At 46.8% G+C, this 16427-nt stretch overlaps 1 protein-coding gene across 1 annotated transcript in view; it reads left to right on the top strand.

Moving 5' to 3' along the window:
- The window catches only part of CLPB (ClpB family mitochondrial disaggregase), a 143114-nt gene that overhangs the window by 101550 nt on the left and 25137 nt on the right, over positions 1–16427 (top strand). Inside the window, exon 6 of the mRNA XM_055423598.2 lies at positions 4441–4538. Coding sequence (XP_055279573.2) covers positions 4441–4538 — 98 coding nt within the window. The remainder of the gene's footprint in view (positions 1–4440; positions 4539–16427) is intronic.

Below are 16427 nucleotides of genomic sequence, written 5' to 3'. Positions count from 1 at the left end.
TTGAAAAATTGAGGCCTGTCACTCCACTAAACTTTTTTCAATACCACTGACAGAAACATATTTCCCCAATGAGTGACCTTCCACAGCTGTAGCGGGCAGGCGCAGCCGCAGCAGTGCTGCCAGGAAGCCAGTCTGCTATTTATCAAATATTATAAGCTGGGACACACTAATCTGGAGCAGGGGAGGAGTCCTGCACTATACTGCCTGGGGTGCTCCAGGTGTTGGCCCCAGCCCCAGACAGCCAGTGGGAGGTGACGGATGGCCTGCGATTAGCTCTCCCCACCTCCTCCCAGCCCTCTGACTTACTCCCAGAAGCCTGACCCTCTAGACCAGCTGCTTGGCCTGGAGGGGCCCTGGGTGGGAGGCATGGTGAGGTCAGGCCAGGGCATGGGCCATCCTGATGCCCCTGGAGAGGGCAGGCGGGTGAGGCCCAACGTGGTTATTTATTGGAGTGTAATGGTTTGTGGCCGTTGGTCGTGGAGGTGAAATCGATCAGTTGTAGAAGTCAGGTTCTATCAATTATTACAGCAATTAGTCAAGTCAGAACATCAGAGCAAGGGTTCGGGGGCTGAGGGACTAATATTAGATGGACATTACCCATGGCGCCCCAGCCTCAGCTTTCCTAAACTGGGAGCAGACGTGCTGACCCAAGGCTCCAGAACCTTGGGGAGCCTAGCTGGCTTCCCCCATCGGGGTGGCAGGGGTGAACCTGGGTGAGAGCTCTTGGGCTGGAGACAGACCCAGCACTGCTTTAAACAGCGTCCCTGTGCTGGCTGGCCCAGGTACAGAGATGTCCTACCTGTCCCATCCCATCCTTTATGAAAAGTGACACAACTCCTACTAGAAATTACTCAGTGGCCAATGTTTATGGCACACATTTTTCATTCTGTAAGCAAATATAGATCACTGACAGTGCTTGTTTGAAGCAGCTAATCTCACCCTCGCTCTTTCTTCCATTGTCTTCCTCTCTCACCTCTCTTCCTCTCCCCCTCCCCTTCTCTCTACTATTTTTTCTCTCTTACCCAGTTCTCTTTCTCTCTTTGCTCTTCTTTTCTTTCCCTTCCAGAGGTCTCTCCCACACCCCCCTTCCACTCTAGCCCATATTCAGTGACAGAGCTCCCCTTGAGGCTGCCTCAGAGAGGAGAGGTCTTTCCACTGAGTGACTGTAGCTTTCCTTCAGCCCTAGCTGTGGTCCAGGAGCTTTGAGGAAAGGAACAATGCTGTCTGCCCCTGCCTCTCAAGCCTTCAGTGCTGAGCGCCAAACAGAACAGGGCTGGCTGGGAAAACTGGGTCAGGTGAACAAGCCCCTTAGCACTGTGGTCTTCTTGCACCTCTCTCTACAGGCCCACTGTCCCTCCTTTGGCACACTGATCACACTTGGCCTGAGTTGTTGTTGCATGGTCATCTCTCGTCCCTTTTAGCTTCTGGAGAGCTGGAATTGTGCTCTCAGTTCAGTTCAGTTCAGTTCAGTCGCTCAGTCGTGTCCGACTCTCTGCGACCCCATAAATCACAGCACGCCAGGCCTCCCTGTCCATCACCAACTCCCAGAGTACACTCAAACTCATGTCCACAGAGTCTCTGATGCCATCCAGCCATCTCATTCTCTGTTGTCCCCTTCTCCTCCCGCCCCCAACCTTTCCCAGCATCAGAGTCTTTTCCAGTGAGTCAACTCGTCGCATGAGGTGGCCAAAATTGTGCTCTAAATAGCACCTAATCTAAAAGATGGGACCAGGAGCCTGCAGAAGAGACGGAGAAGGAATGGTCTCAGGGGTGTGAGGGAAACCTGAAAAGTGGTTTTTATAACTCAAAGGAGAGAGTGGCCGAGGTATCGGTTGCTGCAGAGTGATCAAGAAATTAAAAAAAAAAAAACTATTCATTGGCTTTGGCAGTCTCCCATCTCCCTACGTACAAGGGCCCTGATACACAGTGCCCAGTAAGCCAGTATCAACAGAATTGAAAGACAGAATGAGGCTCCAACTGAGCTTTGAGGACTTGCCTACTAGTTAGGAAGATACTCTCCTCATTAGGGAGGTTGCATTTTATCCTATAAGCAGTGAAAACCATGGAATGATTTTTCACCAGGGGTTTATTGTGGCTGCCCTGGTGGGAGTGTGAAGAATTGTAGTTAAGAAAACCTGGAGTAGGTTTGACTTCTGGTCCAAGCAAATCACCAGCTTTGTGACCTTGGGCTAGTTATCTCCTTTGAGTTTCCATGTCTGTAGCATGGGAATTTAATTCCTACCCCTCAGGATGGTTGATAATATATATAAAATACAAAGTACATAGTAAACACTAGTGGCTATTATTATTATCATCACCACTTCTAGATACATACCCGAGAGACATAGAAAAATACATCCACTCAAACAGACTTGTACACAAATATTCATAGCAGCATATTCATAATAGCCAAAAGGAGAAAGCAATTCAAATGTTTATGAGCTTGAATAACAAAATGGGGTATGTCTATAGGATGCAATATTATTCAGCCATAAAAGAATGAAGTACATGCTGTATTCCTACATTCATGTTGTAGCATGAATGACATGTGCTACATCATGGATGAACCTTGAAAACATGGTAAATTAAGCCAGATGCAAAAGACCACACACTGTATGATGCCATTTATGTGAAATGTCAAGTGTCGGCAAATATAGGGACGGAAAGCAGACTAATGGTTTCTGGGGTTGGGGGAAGTGGCGAATGTCTCTGATAATGGTGATGGTGTTTCTTTTCAGGATGATGAAAATGATCTGGAATTATATACTGGAGAAGGAAATGGCAACCCACTCCAGTGTTCTTGCCTGGAGAATCCGTCTACGGGGTCGCACAGAGTCGGACACGACTGAAGCGACATAGCAGTAGCAGAGGCTTATATGATGTGGAAGTGTATTTAAAACTATTGTGTACCTTGAAAGGTATGTGAATTGTGTTTATAAATTATCTAAATATTTTATTTTGTACTAGCTTCCTATTAGAAAATAGAATCATGTAAAAAAGTATTAATTTTTCTTATTGATAATAAGCTTCCTTGGTCTGGATCGTGCTTTATGTTCTCTGCTTCTTTCCCCTCCTCCTCCCGCACTTCTTCCTCTGCAGCCACGGCAGACAGCCATGTGTAAATGCTTAATAAATGATTATCATTGTTGATGAATTTATAGTCCTTAAAGAAGCAGAGAATTCAATAGGAATGGTTTTATATCATGATATGAATGTTGCCTCAGCCTGGGATTGAGAAACACTGATTTTTACTGTCCATCAGCAAACAGGACTGAATATCCCCTCTGAGCCAGGCCTTATGGTGACGCAGCCTTTCCTGTGTGTTTTAGTGTCCCTAGCCAACTTACTACATCCTCATGGCAGGGACTGTGTCTTAACCCTTCTTTAAGTATAGACAATGCACTTCCTTAACAACAAAGGTCAAGGAGTATTTGTTTGTTACTTTAATGTTCCATTTAACATATAGTTATTGAGAGGAGCGCTTTGGGGCAGGACCAGATCTGATTCTTCCATGTCCTGAGTCCCAGCTCATTCAGGGTTGGACAGATTGAATGGAATGGTCAGTTTTCGAAGAGGAGAGTGAGGTGCCCAGATCTGGGCTTTGGGGAGGAGATTCTGACAGTGTGGGGGTTAAAGTAGCTATCTTCCATGACTGTCAAGGCTCTACACCAAGCAGGCACTTTACACAGGCTCATCAACTGCTGGCACTTATAAGTGAGAGAAGGTAGATGCATGGCCCCAAGCAAGCCTCTTCTTTTTGTTATATTTAAAGTTCTTTGTCTTCGAATCATGGGAACCAATGATTGGAGGAGATGCCTGCCTGAAAGGTGAGGGCTGGCACAGCTGGGTTGCTGGTGATGGCCAGAGCTCAGCTGACTCTAGCAGGCAGGAAGTGAGCGGGGAAAAGAGAACATTAAGCAGAGGGAGAGGCAGAGAGCAGAAAGAAGGGGCCTTGTCATTACCTGGGATACTCTGTGCTTTAGATTTCTGTTTAATTTTTGTGAATGAATATTCATCTGTGTACAAACGAATTTGATAATGCAGGCATTTTAATGAAGAATGCATTGGAGTTGGGGTATATTAATCTGTATGTGTATTGGTATATTTGTTAGCATGTTCAGCTGTGTATATTTTTGTAGGCACAGCACACCTATGTGTGTGCATAGCACATCTGTGTGTGTTGCACCTCTCTATGTGGGTAGTGGGTTTTTGCATGTGTGCATGCACATGTAGGAGCCTCAATACCCTTCTGTGTCAGAGAGGACCGAGAGCTTCTCTCTCAGAGTAACTTGACATGTGTTTCAATCTCTTAGGTTTTGTTGCTCCATATTTCTGTGAGCGTTCCTTACACTGAAGTCAAGGCTTATGCCACCTCCCAGGGAAGGCTGAGGGTCCACTGATCACTCATAGAGGCTCTGTTTCTCCTTCTCCTCCTGTCAGGAGCCAATCCCTTGCAAAGGAATGAAATGGGACACACACCCTTGGATTATGCTCGAGAAGGGGAGGTGATGAAGCTTTTAAGGACTTCTGAGACCAAGGTAAGTCTCAAAGAAAGGAGAAGGCCTGTGGGCACTCCATGCTTCATTTCATCTTTCACTCATTAAATTATGTCAGACTCTACACCAAAAGCCACTTCTCCTTAGAGGATTATTGTCTATTTAAATACAAATCCAGCCTCCACTTATCAAGAATAGGAAGCATCCCCTTTCCTGACCAAGAAGAAGCCTGGGTCACTTCTGGCTTCTGAGGGCTTTTAAATTCAGTTTCTGAGGTAGTGAGCCTTCCTGCTCCTTCCATGAAGGAGAGGGGATAGGAGGACAAAATCTTCCCCTCAGTACTATTTCCTCAGGTCTCATGCACTCTTGCAGCCTCATCAAGTAACTCTTTTCCATCATCTCTCCTTCTGGAACTTTTCCCTGACCCCTTCCCTCCATATGCACTCCAGAGATCCTTATGTAGAGTATGGGGCAAAACAATCTTCATCTTAATTTGATCTTCTCATCCAGACTTTTGAACCATCTAAAAACAGGCTGCCTCCTGCTCCTCTCAGCCACCCAGCTATAACTTAGAAAGTACTTGGCAGAATCTAAGAACTAGAATCACAAATGTCAGAGCTGGCAGGGACCTGAGAAACCATCAAGTCCAGGGATGGGAAATCTTATCAAAGTAAAATAAATAAGTCAGAGGAAAATAGAGCTGTTCTGGTTGAAGGAGAGCCTATCCTTCCCCCCTAGGTAGCCTACATGGAGGCTGTGCTGTGGGGCACACATTTTTAATCTCTGAAACCTTGATCAAATGATTTCTTTTCTTCCTGGGGAAACTGGAGCCCAGGGGTGTATTGTGACTTGCCTTTGGTCCCCGAGCGAGTTAGCATCAAAACTGTTACTAAGATCATGTGGTAGTTCACTAGCAAGACAGGAACTGGAAGGCTTGGTTTCTGACTCTCAGTCTTGGGTTTTTTCCAGCTTCATGGAATCTCTCTCTGGCAAGTTGGCTGCAGTACTTTGAGATGATTAAGAGTGGCAGGTCCCACCTAGTGGCAGATACTCTGTGTGTCTTGAGTAAGAGCACTTAGGTTAGGTCACCTGACTGAGCGCTCAGCTGGGGTTGTGATCCCACCTCCTCACTGACTGTGTGACCTCAGGCAAGGGCTTCTGCTCTTGAAGCTCAGTTTACCTCTGTGAAATGAAAACACTGTATGGTTTCTGTGGTTCCATTCAATATACCACTGGTCTGTGTAGCAGTCAGGATAAACTAGGTCATGCTGTTGTAACAAACCAAAATTTCAGTGGCTTAAAACAACAAAGATTCATTTTTACCTCATGCTACACATCTATCATCCGTCATGGGTCAGCAGAGGCGGGCTCTGCTCATATGCGATGCTGAGGGACCTGACTGGCAGAGCAGCTGCCCTCTGGAAGAGAGCACCCTGGAGGGCCTCCCACCTGTAGCTACATGCTTAGCCTGGAAGTAGGACCCTTTACTTCCACTCACAACTTATTGGACACAGCTAATCCCATGTTCCTGCCCTAGAGTTGTGTCAGCTTCCCCCATTCTCTAAGGAAATCCCTGAGCACTGTTTCATATCACCTCAGGGACTGCATGCCCATCATTATCTCCCCTTTCAGGCCAAGCCACTGTCACCTGAGAGCCAGCGCTGCCCTTGGCCAAAATTAATCCTGTTTTGTCAGGTAGTGTGACATAGGGCCAGCACTGGTCTGGTCACGTAAAGCAGGAGAACAGACCTCTTCGTATCAGCAGGGATGGAAGGGTTAGGGCTGCTGAGGGACCTTCATGAAATTTGGCTGCCCAGGAAATGTCTTGATGTCAGCCACATCAATACAAAGTCAGTGTCCCAAATGAGTAAGTGGCAGTTGCTGCCTCTGTGCCAGTCAGATCCTTCTAGACCACAGAGGGCTACCTTCTGAGTAGACTGAGCTCTCAGAATCTATGCAGAGGTGGGCAGCAAGGAGGCAAGCAGAACTGTGCCATGAGAAAAGGCTGAAAGCAGTGGGGCATCTGGCCGGGAAAGGAGAGACTGCGCGTGGGCACAGGGACGGCTGTGAGGAGGAGGGGAGGAGAGGAAATGGATTAAGTGCCAGGGCTAGGACAGAGCCAGGCTTAATGGGTGGCTGCTGCCAGAAGGAGCTGTGACCCAGGGCAGGGGCTGCCTTTTGAGGCTAGAAGACCACTCAGAGCCAGCCAGGGGTTTTGTCACCTCTCAATATGAAGACTGTTTCTCTGTCATCACCTCTCTGCACTTGATCCCTTTACACAGCTGGATTTCCTCTTCTGTAATTTTCAGCTGTCTGCTGAGCACCTCCCCTGATTGCTCTGGGGTCCCCTCAGATTCTACCCTCGTGAACCACCCTCAGCTCTCCCTGGATATCGGCAGCATTGTCTTTCTCTCAGTAGTTCAGCATCTCCAAGATCACCCATTCTTTCTGCTCTGCTCTTTTTCTCCAGGCTGCAAAAAAAACTACCTCTTCAAAATTGTGAGGAAGAGTTTCACGGGGGAAACACTGCTTTAGATTGGGTTATGTCACCCTCTGCCAGGAAGTAAGCAGCAGCTGCTCAGCTCTTGAGTTCAGGCCCGATGTCAGTGACATAATGATTCAGGCCTGGAGGGTGCTGAAGCTGTAGCCTCAGACCTCATGTCCTGGCTGTTTGTCTAGACACGGATTACCACCACTCTGATCTTATCTTCCTCCCCTTCTATCCATCTGGTATCTCCCTGCCATCCAGCTCAGCCTCTTCCACCTTCACCTGCCTCTCTATAGTCAAATATGTACTCTTTATAGAAAATTTGTAATTATAAAAGTCATCTTTCCCATTATGGAAAATCTGGACAGTATAAAATGAAGATAATTAAATAAGTCAGTGCATATTTATAAATGACATCTGTATGCCAGGTTCTCAGCTAGGTGGGAAGAAGATATCTGGGTGAACCCCTCAAGGAGCTCACAGTCTGGTGAGGAAACAGACAAGTGTGACACCACTGAGTCATCAGTCCCAGGGAAGCCCAGGGACTGTGGCAACCCACGGTGGCTTCTAACCCTTCCTAGGAGATCAAGGAAGGCTTCCTGAAAGAGATGTCAACTGAATTGAATCTCAGTTAAAAGCATTTTATCCCTGCTACCTATACATGACTATTATTAATGTTTTTAATTATTTATAGTAATAGTAGGTACCATTTATCAAGTGCATCTAGGCACTCTGCCAGGTGCTCTAATATATAATTTTTCTAATGCTGTAACAAAGCTATGAGGTAGCTCTTATTTCCCCACCTTTTACAGGTGAGAAAACTGAAGGTAAAATAAAACATGACTTTTGAAAATCAGGCTATTACAAGCAGCTATTGAGATGTGAATCAGACTGTTCCCCTTATGATACCACATTTACCTTTTCTGGACAATATCTATACGTAAGTGTTTTTTTTTTTTCTGAGCCTGGTTGATAGCCTACTGTATAAACCATGGGTCTCAAACTGGCAGCCATGTTTTATTTTGCCAATTCAGAGGTTTTTTTTAAAAATGTGAGTGTAATGCCTTAGAGGTTGTAATATGGACTCTCCAGCCACAGGTGTCTGTTTCCTATCATGTTATGTGCTTACCTATCAGGCATTTATATTTCCTTCTTGGTCCTGAAGGTATTTGAGTTATGACCCTAGTTCCATGTTTGGAATCTGTGTTTTTTCACTTATTATTTCTTGATGTTTTTCCTATTTTAGAATTATCCATAAGCCTAAATTTTAATTTTATTCTGCCTTCTAAAATATGTCACTTATCTAAGAATCTGTGTCACTTTAAGTGGCCTAAATGATTTGTTTCTCATGGCTTATTTGCTTAGTTCTCTCAGCAGTCTCTGTGTGTGGAAGCCTCCTAGGCTCTCTGAGAAGATCAAGAGGTGGATGAAGCCCAGCTCTTGTCTCCTGAGCTGAGTATCAGGAGAGGAAGATGGGGAGAGGCAGGCACTCTTAGTTCTGATACCACAGGCTGACTTGTGCCTTAGGAGAGGTCCACACAGAGCTTGTGGGGGTTCCATGAAAGCATGGATCACCTCCAGGCAGAATGAGCAGGGCAGGCTTCATAGAGAAGGTAACCTGTGATCTCACTTTGAAGGATTTCACAAGCTGAAGGGTTTAATACTTAAAGTTTAGACCATTTTCACATCTTAACTAAGAGACAACAGAGAGGTGGAAATATATCTCTGTGCACATGATGGCAGATAAAACAAAAATATGGGGAGCTATTCCATGATGAATATTCAGCCGAGGGGGACGTGCTGGTGGCAGCCCGCATCTCCACTGCCAGATCCTCACTCCACTGAGACTCACGAGGAATTTATTGCTCATTTTAATCACACCCAGAGAATGAATTGGCAGGAATATTAGGCAGATAGGTCTATCATATATATTTTATTTGCATATCCCCGTGACAGAATCACAAGCACATTTCCTGTCTGTGTATTTTTTCATTTGCTGCAGGGGTAGCTGGGGATGCAGGGCTCCCCTGGGCCCCGCATTCCAGGCTGCACGCCTGGGTGCTCCCATCAGATCTGGAGGAAGCCATCAGGAGAGAAGGGGTGAGGTATACAGGAACGTAGAGGGTTATGCTCCGCCTGGCTTAGGATGAAGAGAAACCCCTTCCCTGCCTCACTGAGCCTGCTCCCTGCTTCGCATCTCATTTCAAGTGCTGGTGTGCTGCATGCCTGGCTCTGTGCTTGACCCAGACAACACTATCCGACCTTCATTATAGGTTCTCCATGGGCCAGACAGAGCGCTCCATGCTTTATGGGGATACACCTTTGTGTTCTTTCTCTTTTAACTTTTAAAAAATCGTTTGTTGAAATATATTTGTGTAAGGCACTCATAGCTGTGCAGCTCACTGTTAATTTCACAAACTGGATATACCTAATCAAGAAGTAGACTATTACATGCATTCATTTGTATCACACTCCCTTCCAGTCACTATCTGTCCCTCAAGGGTAAGCATTGTCCTGATTTATTTCACTTTTATTTTTACAAAACTTCAAAAATAGTACAGCAAACTCCCATAAACTTCCACCCATATTACCAGTTGTTAACATTTTATCACACTTGCTTTATTATGTAGAGATGAATAATATAAAGATATATAATTTTTATGAACTATTTGAGAGTTATATATACATGACCCCCTTTACCCCCAAATACTTGTATGAATGTCCTAAAAAAATAAAGGACATTTTCTGTGTAACCTCAATACAATTCTCAGAATCAGAGCATTAATATTAACTAATCTACAGATGTTACTCACATTTCACCAGTTGCCCCAATAGTTTGTTTTACAAGGAAAGAAAATTCTGGATCAAAGTTGGATTCGGTTGTCATGTCTATTTAGTCTCCTTTAATCTGAAACAGTTCCTCATTCTTTCTTGACATTCTAACAAGTACAGGCTGGTTATTTTGTAGACTGTCCTCAATTTGGGTTTGTCTACCAACCAGTCCATTCTGAAGGAGATCAGTCCTGGGTGTTCATTGGAAGGACTGATGCTAAAGCTGAAACTCCAGTACTTTGGCCACCTCATGGGAAGAGTTGACTCCCTGGAAAAGACTCAGATGCTGGGAGGGATTGGGGGCAGGAGGAGAAGGGGACGACAGAGAATGAGATGGCTGGATGGCATCACCGACTCGATGGACATGAGTGTTTAAGTGAACTCCGAGAGTTGGTGATGCACAGGGAGGCCTGGCGTGCTGTGATTCATGGGGTCGCAAAGAGTCGGTCACGACTGAGCGACTGAACTGAATGTTTCTTTATGATTCAATTCAGGCTGTGCGTTTCTGGCAAGAACACCCTCTGGTGTTTATTTTCAATAAATTCATTAGGTATCCCCATGCTAAAAGTAGGAATATGAAATTTGTGTTTTAAATCTCCTTTCCCTAAATAGGCTCTGAACTCCCTAAAGGCAAGAACAGGTCTTTTCTTGTCTCCAGGTGGAAGGTGCAGGCACTGGAGTCAGACTGCAGGAGTTAGTGTCTGCCTTTATTACTTGCTACCAGTGGGACCCTGCTTTAATTTCTTCCTCTCTGGATGATGAGGGAGGAGATCCCCTGAGCTCCGTAGGGCTGTGAGGGTTAGAACAGCTGGTCCCAGATCAGGTAAGATTCATCAGTCCATACTCAGACTAAGGAGTGGAAGTGTGAGGAGTAACAGGGTATTTACATAGTCTCTGGGTTCCACCCTACAAGACATGTGTTAATTACATAAGGGGAGGATGATGGTGGAGAAACTTGGCACAGCCTACCTTAATCAGATGATCAAAATTAACATCCCCAGTCACAGGTACATCATCATTACGTACCTCCTGATGTGACACGCTGAGGAGCATGCAGCCCGTTTTCTCACCTCAGCCCCTCTTTGCCCCTCTTAACCGTCTCGCCATTCTCGTCTCTGCTATTTGCAGAGGAGCAACTTGATCCAGTTAACATGTTAAAAATACTGATCTGGCAGCACACGGAGGATCAGGTAGAGGAGAGAATGGACCCTGGGATGCTGACATAGTGGTCACCAAGTCTTCATGGGACTGTACCCAGCTTTCCTCAATACGGATGTGGACTCTGAGCTAGTTCAGGAGACTTTCAAGTCCCTTAGGTGCTCCTCTCATCCCCCATTTTCCCCTCCTGTCTGCTCTACTTTTCCCAGCCTCCTTTGTTGGACCCCCTGTGCTCCTCCTGTCATCACTCCCTCTTCTCAGGACTCTTTCCATCGTCCCACACCTGCCCTCTGAGTCTCATCTTCTGCCCGCTTTGTTGACCTCCCCACCCAGGCCTCTCTGCCTCCCCCAGCTTCAGGACACGGTAGAAGCCCTGACTATGATGTGAGTTGGGGTGGATCCAGGGAATCAGGAGGATGGGGCATATCTGAGTCTGAGAAGCCAGGGGGCTCTGTGCCCTGACCTCCCTCTAAAGGCAAGCTGCATCATGGCCTCTCTTTTCTTCCCTCTGCCATACTTCCTGTTTTTTTCCCAGGGTCTCCTTCTGCCGACCACCCCTGCCCCAGCTCCCCTCTCAGTGAACACATCGCCAGGTTTATTATCAGATTTGTTCCCTGAGTAATGCCAAGCAGCAGGGGTGCTGCCATACCCTTCTCCCTGTAACTGTCACCCACAGAGCTGCTCTGCCCAGCCACCCACCTCCTAACGAGAGCCCAGTTAGGCTTCACCTCGGCCTCCCAGCCCTTTCCTGTAAATGCACTCAGAGTCAGGAGGGGTGCCATATTAAATCAAGAATGATGAAAACCAGCGGCTGTGATTATCCAGCCAAGATGCAGCATAGGGAGCTGGTCGCTGCTGGCTCCAGGTGAGGGCTTCTGAAACTAATTGCATGTGGCTTTTATTAAGAAGATGATCACTCTCCCACTCCTGCTCTCCTGGTGGCTTCCTTCTAGTGCATCTCCACTCAGCGTCCTCTGCTTCTGCAGGCTGGATCACCTACCCTGTCCCCTCCTCTACTGGAACCCTGTCGAAGCAGAGCCTTGACTTCATTCCCTGTAGCCTTCCTCCCCATTTCCTCAGAAGCCAGGAACAACGGTAGCCCACATTCATGGACCCTTACCAAGGGCCTTCTCTCTCCTCCCAAAGAGAGTACATACAGACCACGTAGTTTCCTTCCCTAGGTTCTTCTACTGATTAGCTCTCCACAAGCCTGAACGCGTAGCTCACACTATTAAAAAGTCATTCATTCATTCAGCATTTTTTTTTTAAATTTTGGCTTCCTGAGTCTTCATTGCTGTGTGAGAGTTTTCTCTAGTTGCAGCGAGTGGGAGCTAGTCTTCATTGCTTGTGTGGGCTTCTTGCTGTGGTGGCTTCTCTTGTTGCAGAGCATGGGCTTCAATTGTTGTGGTGCACGGGCTTCCCTTGGCATGTGGAATCTTCCCAGATCAGGAATCAAACCCTTGTACCCTGCATTGGCAGGCAGATTCTTAACCACTGGACCACCAGGGAAGTCCTCAACATATATATATATATTTTAATATAAGCTCTGTGCTAAGCATTTGGGAAAGAGCATGAAGTAGTAACCTCATACATTGTTTAATCCCATTGTCCTGTACATTTTTATCAAAAGGTCTTGTCCAGTTTCAGAAGTTTCTCTGAAGAGCTGTATAGGGCTCCAGGCATAGAGGGGGTTGTACTCGAATCAGGGTGTGCTCAAATTTAAGCCATAGGTTGACTCTTTCCCAGTACTATTTAGAGAGCTCCTGAGAAACCTGACGCTCACCCCCATAGAAGTCCAGAACCCTTTCCCATTGCTCAAGAAAATAACAAGAATACTAAGATACCCTAAAATCATGACACTGAAGAAGAGTTAAAAAAGGTAGAAATGTTGCCTTCGAGAAGACTCAGGGAGGCCATGATGGTGGTACCCAAACCAACAGAGTGGTGGGGAAACAGTATCCTGTTAGGCTTTGCCTGCAGCAAAAGAAAAAAAAGGTGTGTTTTGTGAGGCCCCACAAACCAATGGGTGGAAAGCACCTAGAGGAGGCCTTCTCTACCATGTAAGGAAAATTGACAGGCACAGCTGAGACACCCCAGGCAGTGGACGTGTCCTGAGAACTCGGTTAGTGTTGAGACTGCCCAGCAGACTCAGGGTTCCTGGGGAGAAGCCTCAGGAGCCACACTGGGTCTGTGGGGGCATCCTAATGGACTTGACTCCTGGCTTCTGCTTAAGCCAGAGCACTTCCCCTTATCTGTGGGGCTCCATGCAGATTAAATTAGTTCTAGCACCAAAACAAAAACAAAGGCACTGGGTTAGAAAATTAGTTACCAAATGCAGTAAAGAAGAAGTTAGCAAAGTTTATCAAAGGCCTGCACAGGCCAGATACTGTGTTGGTCCCTGGGCCTCTCACACAGCTACTTCTGCATATACGTTCACTGTGTGCCAGAGACCTGCCCCGTGCTTCATATGCGTCATCTCACTTAATTCTCACCAGCATCCCACAAGGATCCTGTGAGGCAGGTATGAGTACCATTGCCATGCTAGAGGTGAGGAACAGAAATTCAGGGAGTTGAATTAACTTCCCTAAGGTGAGCTTACTATTAAGTAGATTTGTTGTTGTTGTTTAGTCACTAAGTCGTGTCCAGTCTTTTTTGACCCCATGAACTGTAGCCCACCAGGCTCCTCTGTCCATGGGATTTCCCAGGCAAGAATACTGGAGTGGGTTGCCATTCCCTTCTCCAGAGGATCATCCAGACCCAGGGATCAAACCCATGTCTCCTGCATTGGCAGGTGGATTCTTTACCACTGAGCCACCCGGAAAGCCCAAGTAGATTAGGTGAGGTTTAAATTCAGGTCTTTCTGGAGCAAAGCTGGCTTCTTTCTGCCACACGATGTGCCTCACTATGAGCCAGAAAGGTGTCAGACTTCATATGGGGACTGCTGTAAGAATTCAGTGAGACACTACACAGAAAGTTCTGAGTACCATGCCCGGCACACAGCAGCCATCTCACAGACGGCAGTCACCTCGTGCGCTTGGCAACACAAATTGAATCCTTCTGTGAGCCAGGCCCTGTGCTAGGTGCTGGAGTTACAGAGATGAATAGAGCATGGTCTTTGTCACTACTTCCTCGTGTGTGGAGTAAAGAGACAGAAACAGGCAGTTAAATAAGTATTCTGGAGGTGCCAGGGCAACAGGCTGTTTAGACAATTTGGTATTTAAGCTGAGATCACTTAGAGGTGGGTGGGAATAGAGAAGACCTATGTGCTGAGGGAGCAGTGTGAACAAAAGGCCCAGAGGTGGAAATACCCATCCCTGAGGGGAAGTGACCCAACTAACAGATCTCACAAACTCTCGGAGGCCAGGTTCCTTCTGCATCCTGCCTGACTGCAAGCGGGCCAGGCCACTGGCTGGTGTTGTACCGGCCTGTATGTGTGCATCTCTCTATCAGAGCCTTTCAGCCCAGTGGACCCAAGTGCTGAGAGGGGCTGGGTGGATGGGGAGGAGGAGGAGGCAGATATATGGCTGGAGTCGGCAGAGCCAGGTGATGTATGTGGTGCCTGAGGGAGCTGCACAGTGACGTGCTGGATTCCAACAGGCAAGCGTTGCTCCACTGGGATCGGCGCCGAATTATTGCTCCATATGAAACCCTAGGACTGATGGGAGCTTTCAGTTACAGACTGATAGCAACAGCCAAAATTGGATTGTTTGCTATTTATTTTTTTTAACTTCTGTCAAGGTCACTACCATAACAGGAAAACACTGCCCAAGTAGCAAGTATTTTTCATCCACTCTGCCCGCAAGAGCAATCTGCAGCCACCACTTTTGTGACAAGGCCTTACCTTGGCAGCTCACTTTCTAGAAAGCTGTCAGTGTTACAGGAGCCCTAGGGAAGAGAAGCCCCTGGAAGACCCAGGTCTTTCTGTCTCATTTTAAGACCTGCTTCCTGCCCCCAGCGCCTGGCCTCCATTGATGCTTTATCATCAGACCCATGCATTCACCCCCCAACCCAGTCTCCAAATAGTCCCACAGCTCCCAACTAGCCCAGTACTCCAGCTCCTTCAAGCCTCTCCTCTCCCAGATATGTTTTATGCTTTATGTATCCTTCCCTTCTCCATACTTCTGCTGCTGCTGCTGCTGCTAAGTCACTTCAGTCGTGTCCGACTCTGTGTGACCACATAGACGGAAGCCCACCAGGCTCCCCCGTCCCTGGGATTCTCCAGGCAAGAACACTGGAGTGGGTTGCCATTTCCTTCTCCAGTGTGTGAAAGTGAAAAGTGAAAGTGAAGTCGCTCAGTCGTGTCCGACCCTTAGCGACCCCACGGACTGCAGCCTACCAGGCTCCTCCATCCATGGGATTTTCTAGGCAATAGTACTGGAGTGGCTTGCCATTGCCTTCGCCATACTCCTGCACCACCTGTTAATTCCTCATTGTATCTGTCATCAGCTTCATTTTTGTAAATGTTCACCAGCTGCCTCCACTGTGCCAGGACCCATGCCAGAAATAGCAGTGAGTAAAAGGGGGCTCATAATTGATTCGTAAGACACAATCACATATATGCAGCAAACTCATTTTCACGTAATTTTTTTTCAGTGATAGGTACAGGGCTCGATGTAGGCACACATGCTTTAGAGCCACAAGGGAAACGGCTGATCCTGTCTGAGACGTATTCATGGACAGACCCTGCCTCGCCTCCCCTGCCTAACTTAGAGCTCTTTGAAGGCAAGACCTGGCTCTTCTCCCCTCCCTTTCAGTGGGACAAAGCTCAAGCCTCCTGCTTCTGTCTTTTCTGAAATGGACCAAGCCAGAGGCCACACACCTGCCAGGCACTCAGCATCATCTAAACTTTCCAGGGGCTAGGGGCCAGTCTTCCTTTTGCCCCTTCCCCACCTTTCCATCATGGCATACACAGTGCCAGGAATATAGCAGTTGCTGAATAGTTGTGTTTAATTTTACAATGCAGTATCATTGACTTGGAGGGTGTTCATAGCTCTGGTTTGAAAACCAAAATGGTTTTCAAGAAGGTAAGCAGAAAAGGAAAGGAACCTGTATATTTGTAAGCACTTAGTGCTTACCAGCCATAGCACTAGACACATTCTGTATACAGCATCATATTTAATCCCCAATTTACAGAGGAGAAAACTGAGCATAGTAACTTGCTCCAGGTAATCACATCTTATAAGTGAGAGAGCTGGGATTCAAACCAAGTCTTCTGTCAGACTCCAGACTCAAGAATTAAAAAGTTCCTAAGATCTTATGGAAAAACCATAAGAATCGTTTGGCCAACCCAATACTAGCAGTACTTATTTTACTAGCAGGGCGAGCCAGGACCCCTGAGCAGTGGCCACCAAGGTAGGGAAATGAGGTGAGGACTCAGACGAGGGACTGGGAAAAGAATGAGCCAGAGCTGTCCCGTCAGAACCCCCAGAGACCCAGACCCTCTGCTTTTTCCT

The sequence above is a fragment of the Moschus berezovskii genome, chromosome 14 (genome assembly GCF_049115385.1).
Source record: "Moschus berezovskii isolate FMDL1 chromosome 14, NW_MosBer_1.0, whole genome shotgun sequence".
NCBI lineage: Eukaryota > Metazoa > Chordata > Mammalia > Artiodactyla > Moschidae > Moschus > Moschus berezovskii.
Note: the sequence above shows the minus strand (reverse complement) of the source record. Positions and strands in the feature narration are given on the sequence as shown.